The sequence below is a fragment of the Podarcis vaucheri genome, assembly GCF_965113315.1.
Source record: "Podarcis vaucheri genome assembly, chromosome: 3".
In the NCBI taxonomy this organism is placed as follows: domain Eukaryota; kingdom Metazoa; phylum Chordata; class Lepidosauria; order Squamata; family Lacertidae; genus Podarcis; species Podarcis vaucheri.
In genome coordinates, this window is record NC_138761.1 from 116,400,896 (window position 1) to 116,415,071 (window position 14,176).

Sequence of the window (14,176 nt, forward strand, 5' to 3'; positions counted from 1 at the left end):
CTTGAAGCTGTCCCAGAAACTCCAGCGGGTGCAGAATGCTGCAGCGAGGCTCCTCACGGGGTCTCTGCCATGGGAGCATATTCACCCAGTGCTTTTCAAACTGCACTGGCTCCCGGTAGAGTACAGGGTCAGATTTAAGGTGCTGGTTTTGACCTTTAAAGCCCTTCATGGCCTAGGACCCTCATACCTACGGGACCTCCTCTCCTGGTATGCCCCACGGAGAGCCTCAAGGTCCATAAATAGCAACACCCTAGTGGTCCCAGGCCCTAAGGAAGTTAGATTAGCTTCAACCAGAGCCAGGGCCTTTTCAACACTGGCTCCGGCCTGGTGGAACACTCTGCCTCATGAGACCAGGGCCCTGCAGGATCTGATTTCTTTTCGCAGGGCCTGTAAGACAGAGTTATTTCACCTGGCCTTTGACTTGGAGCCAAATTGATTCCCTCCCTCTCTCTCTTTTTTCTTTTCCTTCTCCTCCTGCGAGGAGGCTACATTTTAATATTTTAATGTTTCAATATTTTAATGTTGTATTTTAATTTTGTTTTAAGTTGTAATCATTCAACTTGTTTTTATTATTGCTTGTAAGCCGCTCTGAGCCTGGCCTTGGCTTGGAAGGGCGGGGTATCAATAAAAATTATTATTATTAATCAGCACTCTAATTCATTTTTTAGTTGTTATTACCATATTGTGTACATTGCCCTAAGGCAAGGTGGTTGTAGAAGGTGGTTAATAAATAACAGCAATAATAAATAACACAATTGGATTGAACAATTGGATGATTGTTTGTTTGAATAAATCCCGCCCCCAGCTTTTAATGGAGAGAATGCAAATAAAATGGCTAACTGTGCTGTGGTGGACCCAGAAAACAAACCAACCACAAAACTGATGATGTAACAATTCTGGAATCTTAAATGTGGTCTGAATTAATTGCATGTGGTAGTGATTGCAAGAGGCTTCTGTTCCCTTTGTTCTCTCCTATTGGTGTTGAACAGGGGTGGGAAACCTGTGGCCTTCCAGATGTTGCTGGGCTGCGGTCCCATCATCCAACATCTGGAGAACCTCAGGTGTCTCTCCCCTGGTGAAAGAACTATGGTCACTGAAAGCAGGAATAGCTCACACTGGCATTTTGCTGCCTCTTCTGGTCAGTTGTGTTTTTCTGACATCCAAAACACTGCATTTAATTGCAGCACATTTTTAGGGCCGTGTACTCTGTTCAGCCAACTATTATTTCTCCCCGCACCCCAAACACGCAGAAGCCCACCAACACTTTGCTTCTCTCTAGCTGAATCAGGCTTACACCAGGCCTGATCCTCCCACCCCATTTTAATGGCATTAAAGAATACATGAAAATAGCACAGATTAGGGTAGCATGGAAGAAATGTGAATAGCGCAGGTGGCACTGTGGTCCAAACCACAGAGCCTAGGACTTGCCGATCAGAAGATCAGCAGTTCGAATCCCCGTGACAGGGTGCGCTCCCGTTGCTCGGTCCCTGCTCCTGCCAACCTAGCAGTTCGAAAGCACATCAGAGTGCTAGTAGATAAATACGTACCGCTCCGGCGGGAAGGTAAACGGCGTTTCCGTGCGCTGCTCTGGTTCGCCAGAAGCGGCTTAGTCATGCTGGCCACATGACCCAGAAGCTGTATGCCGGCTCCCTTGGCCAATAAAGCGAGATGAGCGCTGTAACCCCAGAGTTGGTCACGACTGGACCTAATGGTCAGGGGTCCCTTTACCTTTAAGGATGGAGTGGAAGATGGGAGGTGGAGATGTAGAAAAGAGATAGAGAAACTCCCACACGATATGTTAATGCCTCTCTTCCTCTTTCCTTTTGCAGCTCACCAGAGCAGGGTTTTGATGGTTCTGTTTGTTCTGGAGATGGAATGGATCCTGAGCATAGGACAGGATAAGCATTTCACATGGCATTGCTCAGAGAGTGGGCAGCGACTTGGCAGTTACCGCATTAGTGCAGGTGCCTGTGGACTCCAGTATCCTTTACAGTAATTGTGGTATCTCTCATTCGCCTTTTTTTTGGCTGTGTGTGTGTGTTGCTTTAATTCTTAAGGATTTAAAAGAGCTTTCACAGTTTATGTTTTCATAACCTTGTTGTTCTCCAAAAATGGTGAGCATAGAATTTGTACAAGTGACTTTGCTTCCAAAAAGAGCTGCCGAAAGTAAACTGAGCCTAGCAGCAGGTCACAACATATAAGCAGCATAAATGGCAAATAATTTTATCTTGTGCCATTAGGGGAATCCAAAACTTTTCTTAAATAACCTTTCTTCTCAAAAAGCAATCCTTTAACCACTTTCCAAGTTATTAATTTCAAGTCAGCTTTAACATCTCAGAGAAACAAAAACCGTAACTTGAATTAGGGATGCAAATCTGGGCAGCAAGATTTCATGTTTGTGGTTGGTTGTCGTTAATTAACATTCTGAGGTTTAAGTGCTGACTTACACTACCATTTGTGGTTTGTGTGTTGCTTGCTTCTGGGGTTAACTAGTGGAAATGTGTACATGTGTGCATTTGAATGAATGGATGCCTCCAGTAGCGTGTTCTGTAAAGACACACGTTATTACCAAGGCAGAAATTTTTTGGTGCCACATAGAAAATGAATTTGCTGTCACTGAAAAACATGAATAGATCCATAGTATAGTAGTCCTTTCCCCTCGTGCATGAGGCTTAAAGCTTCCATTGCCCAGGTGTTTTCTGGCAAGCACAGACACATAATGAAAAGCATCCCTTTCCATGATCTTATTGAGGTTGAGCAATGTAAGCCAGACTGTGAGTTGTGAGCATGTGCTGTGTGCTGCTGTGCTCAAGTGCTTGCCAGATGAGTTGTACGGATGTTGCCTCTTGCCCAGCAGCCCTGAGGTGCAACCGCAGTCCTTTGGGGATTGCTGTGCAAAGTCATTCAAAAAGGTAGCAACACGCACACTTTTTAAAAGTTGGAACTTTGTTAGATTCCTGAGTGCTTCCTCGCCAGATTTGATATGGAGACCCGGCATGTTTTTATCGGCGATCATTCTGGGCAAGTGACCATCCTGAAACTGGAGCAAGAAAACAGCAACCTGATCACAACTTTTAGGGGACATACAGGTATGACTCGGTGCATGTTTACTCCCTTGGGATTGCTATGTATGAATCTATGTATTGCAATGCTATGCATGGGGAACACCATGCAAGTGGCGAGGAAACTGCCTCTTAGCTGTGGGCAGTGGCGTAGCTGGCTGCTCAGGCACCCGAGGAGACATGTGTGCCCTGCGCCAGGACGAGCCACCCATGGAGTCCGCTGCTGCCTCCCCCTCAGCTGTGCAAGACCCATGCTGCCGTTTCGGGCAGCTCAGAGCCTGCAGGTGCCCGAGCCACTGCGTCACTCCCAGGAGAGATGCATGGCTCAGGCATGCTGCAGGCAAAGCCCCACGATAAGTGCCACCCCCGTGGTGTGGTGCCTTGTGTGTGTGCTCCCACGCTATGCCTCAGGCTGTGGGAGTTGCTTCAATCTTCGCAATACGTTTTTTCTTGCTGTCGCGGATGCTTGAAATTTATTGAAGGTTTACAGGGCCATACAGCTTGAGCAGCATTTTGTAAATGCGGAGAGGTCCAACGAAACGTTAGTTCAATAAGTTTCAAAGTTCTCAAAGCACAAGTGGTGGTTCACAAAGCTGTGCTGTCACCGAGGGATTGCACAGCAGCTTTCGCATGCAAAAGACATCCATTGGTTTGATAGTTGTGCTACGTAAAGAGCAGGTCTGCTCAAAGAGAGGATGTACACAAGCAGGCTGCCCCAGTTTGATGACAGTACAGATAGAGTAGTGCATTCTTCTAACTGATACTGGAAGCTCAGGTTTGTCATAATTGGGTGAGAAAAGTGAAGTTCAGGAAAAGGAGGAATTCCTCATCAGTACCCCAGGTTAAGCCTGTGCATGTCTATCATCTGTAGTGTTAATGCTGCCAGCCAATTCCCAGGCTCTTAAAAGATTTAAAGCAAATGCAGACAAATCCTTAACTACTTGATGATGATCTGGCAGTTTACATAAGCTCCTGTATTTCAATAGTAAAAATCCTCTCTTTTCCCCCTTCCCCTCTTCCCTGTCCTACTATTTCCAGGTGGAATCACTGCCCTCTGTTGGGATCCTGTGCAGCGTGTCTTGTTCTCCGGCAGTTCTGATCATTCCATTATTATGTGGGACATCGGAGGAAGAAAAGGAACAGCCATCGAACTGCAAGGACACAAGTACAATGCGCGGATCAAATGCTTTGCCCTTCCAGATATATCTCGCCCACAGAACGTGCCTGCTTTTATTCAGGCAGATATCTCTCACTCAGAATTGTGGATATAATGAAGTTTTCAGAATAAAATTCAGGAACCTTCAAATCAGCCCACACGCTCTAAAAAAAACTGGTTTCTAGCAAGTAAAGTATAAAGTAAAGGTAAAGGGACCCCTGACCATTAGGTCCAGTCGTGACCGACTCTGGGGTTGTGGCGCTCATCTCGCTTTATTGGCCGAGGGAGCCGGCGTACAGCTTCCGGGTCATGTGGCCAGCATGACTAAGCCGCTTCTGGCGAACCAGAGCAGCGCACAGAAACACCATTTATCTTCCTGCCGGAGTAGTACCTATTTATCTACTTGCACTTTTTGTGCTTTCGAACTGCGAGGTTGGCAGGAGCAGGGACCGAGCAATGGGAGCTCACCCCGTCACGGGGATTCGAACCGCCGACCTTCTGATCGGCAAGTCCTAGGCTCTGTGGTTTAACCCACAGCGCCACCCATGTTCCTCCAAAGTATAAAGTAGGGATGGCTAATCTGTGACACTCCAGAAGGTGTTGGATCACAACGCCTATTGTCCCTGGGTGTTGAGCATACTCACTGGTGCTGATGGGAGTTGGAGCTACAGGTTTCCCATTCCCCTGGAGTAAAGAGCCAATTAAAAGCACTCCTAGAAACTACTGGTGCTACTCTTTGCATCCTCTTGGCTTTTCTCAACCTGTGGCTGATTTTGTTCTGATTGACAGGCAACCTGGCTATCCCAAAAACAAACTTAAAACACACACACACACACACACACACACACACAAGTTGAGTAGGGTTGGATGAATCTGTCAGTTTGGGCATCTCAGTTTCTCATTTCTTGCAGAATTCACACCATCTACACATCATTCTGCAATTCTTAAAAAGTTTGCAGGAAAACTTAACATGTATTTTTGTATGACATTTTGTCTAACGTACACAATTTTGCAAGCACTTTCCCCTGATAATAATGACCCATTTTGTACCATATTTTTTGCTCTATAAGACTCACTTTTTCCCTCCTAAAAAGTAAGGGGAAATGTGTGTGTGCAGGCTGTGCAGCTATCCCAGAAGCCAGAACAGTAAGAGAGATCGCTGCGCAGCGATTCCTCTTGCTATTCTGGTTTCTGAGATTCAGAATATATTTTTTTCTTGTTTTCCTCCTCCAAAAACTAGGTGCGTCTTGTGGTCTGGTGCGTCTTATAGAGTGAAAAATACGGTACTTTTTTTGGGGTGGAGAACTGCATTGCAAAAATTTGGAGTGAGAATTTTGAATTACAATGTGAACCCATCTAATTCACACTTCCTGATCTAACATGTGAACCCAAGTGCAGATAGCCTTCAGAATTCTCACTCCTCCAAATTTTAAAACAACATGAGGTGCAGTGGGTTGCAGTGGATTCCATTTAATTCAGAATAGAGGGCAGGGTTTAGATCAGTGCTGAAACTTGCTGGATGATTTAGTTAGCAGCTCGGCCTGATTTATACAGTTTTATCTTCACAACAATTCTTTGAGAACCCCACATGAGAGTCCTTGTAGATACCATTCTGAGCTTCCTCACAGGATGTGATGCGGGTATCAAAATATGTATTTGATGCTATGAAGACTAGGTCAGGCGTCTCACTGAAGGAATTTATTTTTTAAATAAGGGGAGTAGGATCAGATGCAGGCTTGGAGTTTCTTCTGCACAACTGGGCTTTCTGCTCTGCAGAATCTGATCCATTCCAAGCATATGAATGTGTTTCTTTGACACAGAGGGAAATTGGCACGTTCAAATTGCTGTTTCCTACTCATCAATTGTCTTCTAACTTTTTTTTTTGTATATTTACTGCAGTGATAAAGTTCAGTCACTCTTCTATGCCCATCACACACGGCAGCTTATCTCTTGTGGAGCAGATGGAGGAATCGTCGTCTGGAATATGGATGTTGAGAGGCAGGAGGTGCATACTCAGTTCTTCTCCTTTATCTGGTCAGGGAAACGACAGCTTTTTCAGTATTGAATATTTTTGAGAGTACACTGAAGGCCAGTTTTCCCAAACATCTCTCTTTGAACTTAATCACAACTTGGGTTCATATGGCACTTTTTTCTATTAGGTACATCTGTTTGTCCACTGATATTTTTAGCATTAAATGGGCATTACTTAAGGGTTGTAGGTGTGACACATTGTGCAGGGAGGGAGAGATGTTTTTGTAGACATCTTCTGAATATGGAGGGTTCGTTTTAGTGATTATGGCTAATAGCTGCTGATACACCCATCCTCACTGAATTTATCTAATCCCCTTATAAAGTCATCCAAGCCAGTGGCCCACATCACATCTTGGGGCATCAGATTTCAAAAGTTAATTATCAACTCAGTGAAGAAGTGCTTACCTGTTTTGCATCTACTGCCAATCACAGAATTTTTAGAGTTGGAAGGGACCACGGGGTCATCTAGTCCCGCCCCCTGCAACGCAGGAATTTCACCCAACAAGGGACTTGAACTCACAACCATGAGTTTAAGAGTCATGCTCTACCGACAGCTCGTTGGGTAATCCCAAAATTTAGAAGTATGAGGGGAAGAAAGTTGTATCTCAGGATCATGCCTAATTTTTATAAATCCCTCTGTTGCTGCACTCAAGTGATTTTGAACAAAAGGCCTTGTGGGTCAGTTAGTGTCTTAAACATAGGCAGTTCTAGGAATTTGTACATATTTCTTCCTAGGAATGAGTTTCTTTGTAGAATGCCTTGCCTATTACAGACATGAATTTCCAGTCTCGAAACATTAAGTGCTGTTACTCTTCAGAATTTCTCTATTGTTATTATAGTATTGCCTGATAGAGATTTGCGGCAGACCTTTCCGCTCAGCTATGTTTTGAACCTGGGGTGGGGCAAGTTGTAAGCAATATTTAACCGGGTTAAACAAGCTTGCTTTGAACAAAGGCTAGAGCCAGTTATTGGAAAATGGCTCTTTCATCTAAAAAATGTCAGCCATGTATTTATTTCCAAAATTTGTATCCCTCACTTTAGATAGAGCCATAGTGGCATACACTAGCAAGAGGCAATAAAACTAAAAAGAACCTCCTATATTCAAAAAACAGATCACAGATAAATCAAAATCCCCAAACAGTCTTAACCTGGTGCTGGCTTGATCTGCAGATCCATTTCTGGGAATATTAAGTCCCCACTGAGTTTCTAACAATAGATCACGTTCCTTGTTTTGAAAAAGCAGGTGGAAAAGGCTCTTAACTATCAGCTACAGGCTAGTTTCCAACCTGTGGAAAGTTCTGCTGCTGTAGTTAGAAAAACAAAGGTTTTGTTTTGCCTCACACAAACGGCAAATTTCTGTTTTGCCCTGAATAACTTCCCTGCTGAGTTGTACATGTCATTCCAGTTTTGCACCATTAAGGATGGCAGAACTATTACCTGTTGGACAGGACAATGCTTTGCAGGGCATTGCAGTTACGGTCTATAATCCTAGACATACACAGTCACTGGACTGGAATGACTACTTCTGTTAAATTTTAATTCAATCTGTATAGAACCTGGTTCTTGGGTTTTTTAAAAAAATCTCTGTGCCTATTTTTCAAAGCCATGTCTCACGATTATGCAGATGCACTTGGTAATGAGCAGGTGGCGCTTGAGTCCAGTGTCCAGGTGTAGATTTTCTGTCTCGTGTGTCCCTATATCTCAGGGGTGGGGAAAACCTTCATCTTGAAGGCTGCGTTCCCTTATGAGCAACCTCTGGAGGGCCAGAAGTAAAAATGGGTGTGACTAGAAGTAAAAGTGGACGGAGCAACAGACCTGTTCAGTGTGCTACCTTCCAACCCCACGTCAGAGGTTTCTGTCTCCCTATGTACGTACCTGTGTACACAGTCTCTGTCTCTATCCAACTTCCACCCAGGTGAGCAGGAGACATTACCGCAGTTAAAGTACACAGTCCATCCTGGGGAAAGCGCTTATGGGGGGCACAGAGCAGATTTGCTGAAGGATACAGCCAGGAGAGAAGGGATGTGGCCTAAGCAGTATTCCTCAGATATAAGGTCAGATAGTGAGTGGCCAGGAGTACCACCTTCAGCCCCCAGGCCTGAAATTCCCCACCCCTGACAGCAGGATTCTTTTACCCTTCTACTTTATAACACTGATAGTCAGCTTGAAATGGGCTTACAGATGGGTCAGGCTGTCAGCAAGCAAAGATTCCGATGTAAAAGGCCAGCTATTCTGCACAGATGTGTTGAACCAGGGCATGGGGAGCTGCTCCAGTTTGTATCCAAATATAAGGCATTTTCCTTTTAGGCAGTAGACGGAGGAAAGCAGTATCTCTGTATACTCTCTCGTTTCATGCTCAGACTGACCAAATGGAGTAGTAGTATTGTGGCCAGTGGCCTCATCCCTGACCCCAGGAAGGTCACGCAAAAGGGCAGAATGGGTCCTATAGGCATAACATCTATATGCATGACCGGGAACTTTGACATGTGCTGGTTTCCCAATGTGCACAAGTGAGACCCTGTACACATGTACACATGCGGCCCATTCTTATTGCCAGCTGAACATGCAGGGACTGGGTCAGCTAATGAGGTGGGCCCTCCCTCTCTGCATTCAGTGTGAAAATGAAATGAAGGCGAGAATGGGGCTTAGGATTTCAAAGGGTTACTTTTTGTTGGCACTCTCTCTGTGGCGAGATTTGATGCCCTTAACCAGATTTAAGTTTATTAAAAAGTGGCCTTTTGTGAAGCTGAGCGTGTCTCACTCTGATGGGAAACCGCTTTTCAGGATCAGGAACTCTGAGATTTGCTTATAATTAAATGCATTTAATTCAGCCACACCACTCTCAACTCGGGTGAGACTATATATTATCCTGGCAAAAGAGATGTTTGCTGGTTAAGAGTAATGTGTGGGGTAAAAAGTCACTTGACAGAAGAGAAATTACAGGTTGGAAAGGAAATGCTTAATGCTTCCTCTGCTACCAGTCCTTCGCCAAGCCGGTTTTTCTCTTGTTAGCTTATGTTCTGTTCTCAGAGCATGCTGGGGGAAGGTTTCATGGAGAAATGGACAAGGAATGCAAAGCATTAAAATATCCTTACCTGCCCACTAGTGCTCCCCTGTCATTAGTAATCACAGTGTTGGGAAACCATGTTTGCCCTGTAACGTCTTGCCTATCAGGCCGTGCAGGTAAACTCTGCAAAATAAGAAAATATGTATAAAATTTGCTAACTTGCATGAAGTACTTTAATGTGGAATTTCTTGGCTGCACAGTAGAAGCAACCCCATAGTGGAGTGTTAGCTTGGTCGTAAGACGCCCTAATTCTGTTACAGTTTTGATCTGTATATAGAATCCTCTTGCTGCTGGACTTGATGCTTTTTCCATTTCATTCTTGCATTAGACGCCTGAATGGCTGGATAGCGACTCTTGTCAAAAGTGTGATCAGCCGTTCTTCTGGAACTTCAAACAAATGTGGGATTGCAAGAAAATAGGCCTTAGACAGGTATGTGGTATGCTGCTCCTTAAATAATTAAAGGCACACTCCTGTTTTCACTTGATCAGTGTCCTGTCTACATTAAATGGTGAACTCATTCACCTAATGTGGATCCTTATACAGCCCAAACAGCCAAGAAGAGAGCATCACTAGGCTTGAGTGAAATCCAAGGTTTGCAAAAAGAAGCCGATGGAAATGAATCTGTACAAATTAGTTAAAATGGAACTGGTGTAGATGAGGACCTTTCCCACTGAAATAATGTAATATTTTCAAACCCAGGAGTTTGTGGTGTATTTCTCAGTTCCTCCATGTTAGGGCCAGCCCAAGACATATTGGCACCTAAGGTGAACCACAAAATGGTGCTCCTCTTCCCTGGTGGATTAAGATCTTCATTGGGATCTGCTGCCGCTGTGGATCCTGAGTTGGTTGCCTCGCTTTGCCTCATGGGTGGGCCCTGCTCCCTGTACATAAAATGTGGATGTCATCAAGAAGGGGGTATCAGGGCGATCATAGAATACCTTGCGCTTTGAAGGGCTTTGCTCAGCTGTGTGGGGAGCTGCTGGGGAAAAGTGAAACCATCCATTGTTCAAACTTAAACACACATTTTATTTGCCTTCTGCTCATGTTACTTAGCATGCAAGCCCGTAGGTACACTTATTATCAATATATTATTACCACCAATAATGAGTTGTTTGTTAGGGTTGAAGCATTCAAATAAATGAGAAGGCTGCAGTCGTAAGTCAAATGCGATTGTCATAACTGGAAGGTTTTGGGAACTGTTTCGCCATAGATTTTCATTTTGCTGGCTTTCGAGGGCACTTGATCCTATGTTGAGATAGGATTACAGTCTAGGGGGAAAAAGTGTGTTTTTTTAAGGCAGGCAATGTCTCTTACAGAAATAATGGCTTTATGTTATGAAATGCTGGTCTAGATAAGAGTTGGAGCTATAAACAATTTCACCTTTTTCCTCCTCTCCAGAATAGGTTGCTAATTCTTGATCCGGATTGACAAATCTTACAAAATACCCTTGTAACTCCCTTTTGTAGGATAAGCTACAACATGTAAACAAATATGTCTGGCATTGTTCGTTCATCTCGTCCAAGTTGCGCTTCGCTGTGTTTTTAATTTCAGCATCATTGCCGGAAATGTGGGAAAGCAGTATGTGGCAAGTGCAGTTCAAAGCGCTCTTCCATTCCACTGATGGGGTTCGAATTTGATGTGAGAGTCTGTGATAGTTGTTACGAATCAATAACAGATGAGGAGTAAGTAGCAGCCCCTGGTCCTCTCCCCTCCTTCCTTGTTGTCTACCTATCCTGCCTTCTACCCATCCATGACAAAACATTCCAGTTTCTGTGGGAAACTGATATTGCAACAGACTAAATGTTGGAAATTCTCTTCTCCAAGCCTTAAGAATTATGTGTCCATAGTGATGTTCCCTCAGAGCAATGCAGACATGAGAAATCAACTTACTAATAGATTCCACCACCCTTTCTAAAGCAGAGCTTCTGCTTCACTCATTGTTTGCTCTTCCCTCAGGCGTGCTCCCACAGCCACTTTCCACGACAGCAAACACAATGTCGTCCATGTACACTTTGATGCAACACGAGGGTGGCTCCTGACATCTGGGACAGACAAAGTTATTAAGGTAAGTATTGCCTGGTGGGATTTATAGGTATGCCCCCTATATCACAAGGCAGAGTTACCTTTTTTTTTTGCTATTTATAATTTCAAAGGCCCCGTGACAGGTCAGAGCTCACCCACTGAGCTTCATGACTGAGTGGGGATTTTTCAACCCTGATCTCCTGGTTCCTAGTACAACACTAACCACTATACCACACTGGCTTATTACAGTACTTCTGCTATGGGGCAGCTATTTAAGTTAAGTAAAAGCAAAGGGACCCCTGACCGTTAAGTCCAGTCGCGGACGACCCTGGGGTTGCGGCGCTCATCTTGCTTTAATGGCTGAGGGAGCCGATGTTTGTCCGCAGACAGTTTTTCTGGGTCATTTGACCAGCATGACAACTAAGCTGCTTCTGGCAAAACCAGAGCAGTGCACGGAAACACCTTCCTGCCAGAGCAGTACCTATTTATCTACTTGAACTTTGACGTGCTTTCGAACTGCTAGGTTGGCAGCAGCAGGGACCGAGCAACGGGAGCTCACCTCGTCGTGGGGCGACCTTCTGATCGGCAAGCCCTATGCTCTGTGGTTTAGACCACAGCGCCACCCACGTCCCTAAATTAAGTAGTTAAATACATATGGGGAAAGTAAAATGTCACTTAGAGAAAGATCTTTTATTTTCCTTGAAGTTTGAGTTTGTTTTATTCTGGATTGCTTTACTTGATGTTTTAATGTGAGATTTTTATTTAATAAATTAATAATAATAATATCTTTATTGTCATTGCCCCCTTCGGGGACAACGAAATTACTTGACTGCTCCATAAAAACACTAATTAAAACAATACAGTATAATACAGCAAGGGAGATTAGATGACTTTCAAAGTCCGGGCTTCCCATTCAGGGCCGAGATCGCTCTGGAGAAGAAGCTGTTCTTAAGACGGCTCGTTCTTGTCTTCATTGTCCTGTATCTCTGTCCCGACGGCAGGAGCTCGAAGAGACAGTGACCAGGATGCGATGGATATTTTACTATGTCCAGTGCCTTCCTATGGCACCTTGTGGCATAAATCTGCTCTAAGGTGGAGAGTGGGCAGCCAACAATGCTCTCTGCTGCCTTAACAACCCTGCACAACCCCATCCTGTCCTGGGCAGTACAGCTTCCGTACCACACACATAAGCCATAAGTGAGCACGCTCTCAGTGGCACAGTGATAGAAGGCAAGCAGCAGTTTCTGCGGAAGATGGTTTTTCCTTGGTATTCTCAAAAAGTACAGTCTCTGCTGCGCCTTCTTCACAAGCCCCCTTGTGTTGACACTCCAGGACAGATCCTCTTGTAATGCAATGCAATTCAATGTAATTCAATTTATATTTTAAAATATAAAATGGTATAAAAATGAAATGAGTAATTCCATTTCGGGGGAAATGGTGTCTAGACATTCCTTTGTGGCGACTACAGCCTAGTTTTAAGGTGGCATTTGGCAATTAGCTTATATATCTGAGTTTCTATCACTTTTGTGAAGAGGCCCATGCCACCCTACCCTGTCTGCTGTCGACTTATTAGAACTATCCACAAATAATTCAGTAAATCACACCTGAATCTCTTCTCACTGTCCACGTTTGTATCTTTTCAACAGTTGTGGGATATGACACCCGTAGTATCTTGATGCATCGGTGAAACACAAAGCAGCATTACTGAAGAAGGGATTCTTAATGTACTGCAGAAGATGAAGCAAGCTGTGTGGCGACTGTTAACTTCCGGATGGTTTTTCAAGTGACGTACTAGATCCAGGGTGAACACTTGCACCAAACACTCTACTTCTTTGTTCTCAAAATGCAAGAAATATTTTTTTAAACTTAACAACTATACAATCTGGCTCTGCTCAGCCGTTTGGAACTTGTCTGGGGAGTCTGTGTGCGGTGCGGTTTGTGTTTCATGTTCTCTGTCGACTTGTGCTGTTTGGCGTGGAGGAATTCTTGCAAATGTGAGTAGCATTCTGCAATATTAGGTTGGAGAGGCTGAATCTGCTCTTAGGGGCTAAAAGAAAAGCAAAGGATTCCTCTTTCTATCTTTCCCAGCAGAGTCATTGAGCAAGAACCTTAACAGTAAAGGTCGTCTTTGCAACGACTTTCTAGCAAATGGTACTGTGGGTTGTGAGGGGGAGAAAAAGTTAGACAACGTCCAGTCTTTTTCATTGCATAGCCAAGAGAAATGCTTGTTTAGCAACTACAGAATTTGTTGCTAAACTATTTTTCGGGCTTGACCCGTGAGCATAGAAACCAGTTCAAACGGAGGGCTGCATAAAATAGTTTTATGCAATTATCATACCTTGCCAGTGTGGAAATATTCTTGTTTAGCTGGACCAGTGATACCTGAACATTATTTTTTTTAGAAGGCAGGGCTGAGAATTATGCTAGTGTTACTGGGCATGGTTTGAAACTAACTATTCCATTCCTGCCACCTCTGTGGCAGGATGTGTTTTTAAAATTGCTGATAACTGTGATTTGTTTCTAATTCTCAATGTTGCCCCCCTCCCCAAATTAATGTGGTTTAATTGCATATTTTGTTTTGCTGCCTTTTTCAAAAAGTAAATTGCTGAAATAAAAACTTCCTTTCATAGCATCTGGTATAGGAGACTCATCTATTTTATAAACCTCTGCCATTAATTTTAATTTTCTTCCAAACTGAGAAGATCCTCCTACAGGGAAACTTCCACTCACCTTTCTCTGCTGGGATTTTTGAAAGCAGTGTGCAAAATATATGTTAACTTCATTCACATCAAGACTGTAAACTAACTTCCAAGTGATAGCAAATATATGAGCTACAT

The 14,176-nt window shown here is 43.9% G+C and overlaps 1 protein-coding gene across 1 annotated transcript in view; it reads left to right on the forward strand.

The window, feature by feature from the left end:
• WDFY2 (WD repeat and FYVE domain containing 2) overlaps positions 1-13,971 on the forward strand; it is a 43,270-nt gene extending 29,299 nt beyond the window's left edge. The window contains exons 5-12 of the mRNA XM_082216452.1: positions 1,830-1,980; positions 2,977-3,089; positions 4,101-4,227; positions 6,118-6,223; positions 9,645-9,746; positions 10,869-10,999; positions 11,274-11,382; positions 12,986-13,971. Coding sequence (XP_082072578.1) covers positions 1,830-1,980; positions 2,977-3,089; positions 4,101-4,227; positions 6,118-6,223; positions 9,645-9,746; positions 10,869-10,999; positions 11,274-11,382; positions 12,986-13,015 — 869 coding nt within the window. The 3' untranslated portion in view covers positions 13,016-13,971. The remainder of the gene's footprint in view (positions 1-1,829; positions 1,981-2,976; positions 3,090-4,100; positions 4,228-6,117; positions 6,224-9,644; positions 9,747-10,868; positions 11,000-11,273; positions 11,383-12,985) is intronic.
• The last annotated feature ends 205 nt before the right edge of the window (positions 13,972-14,176 follow it).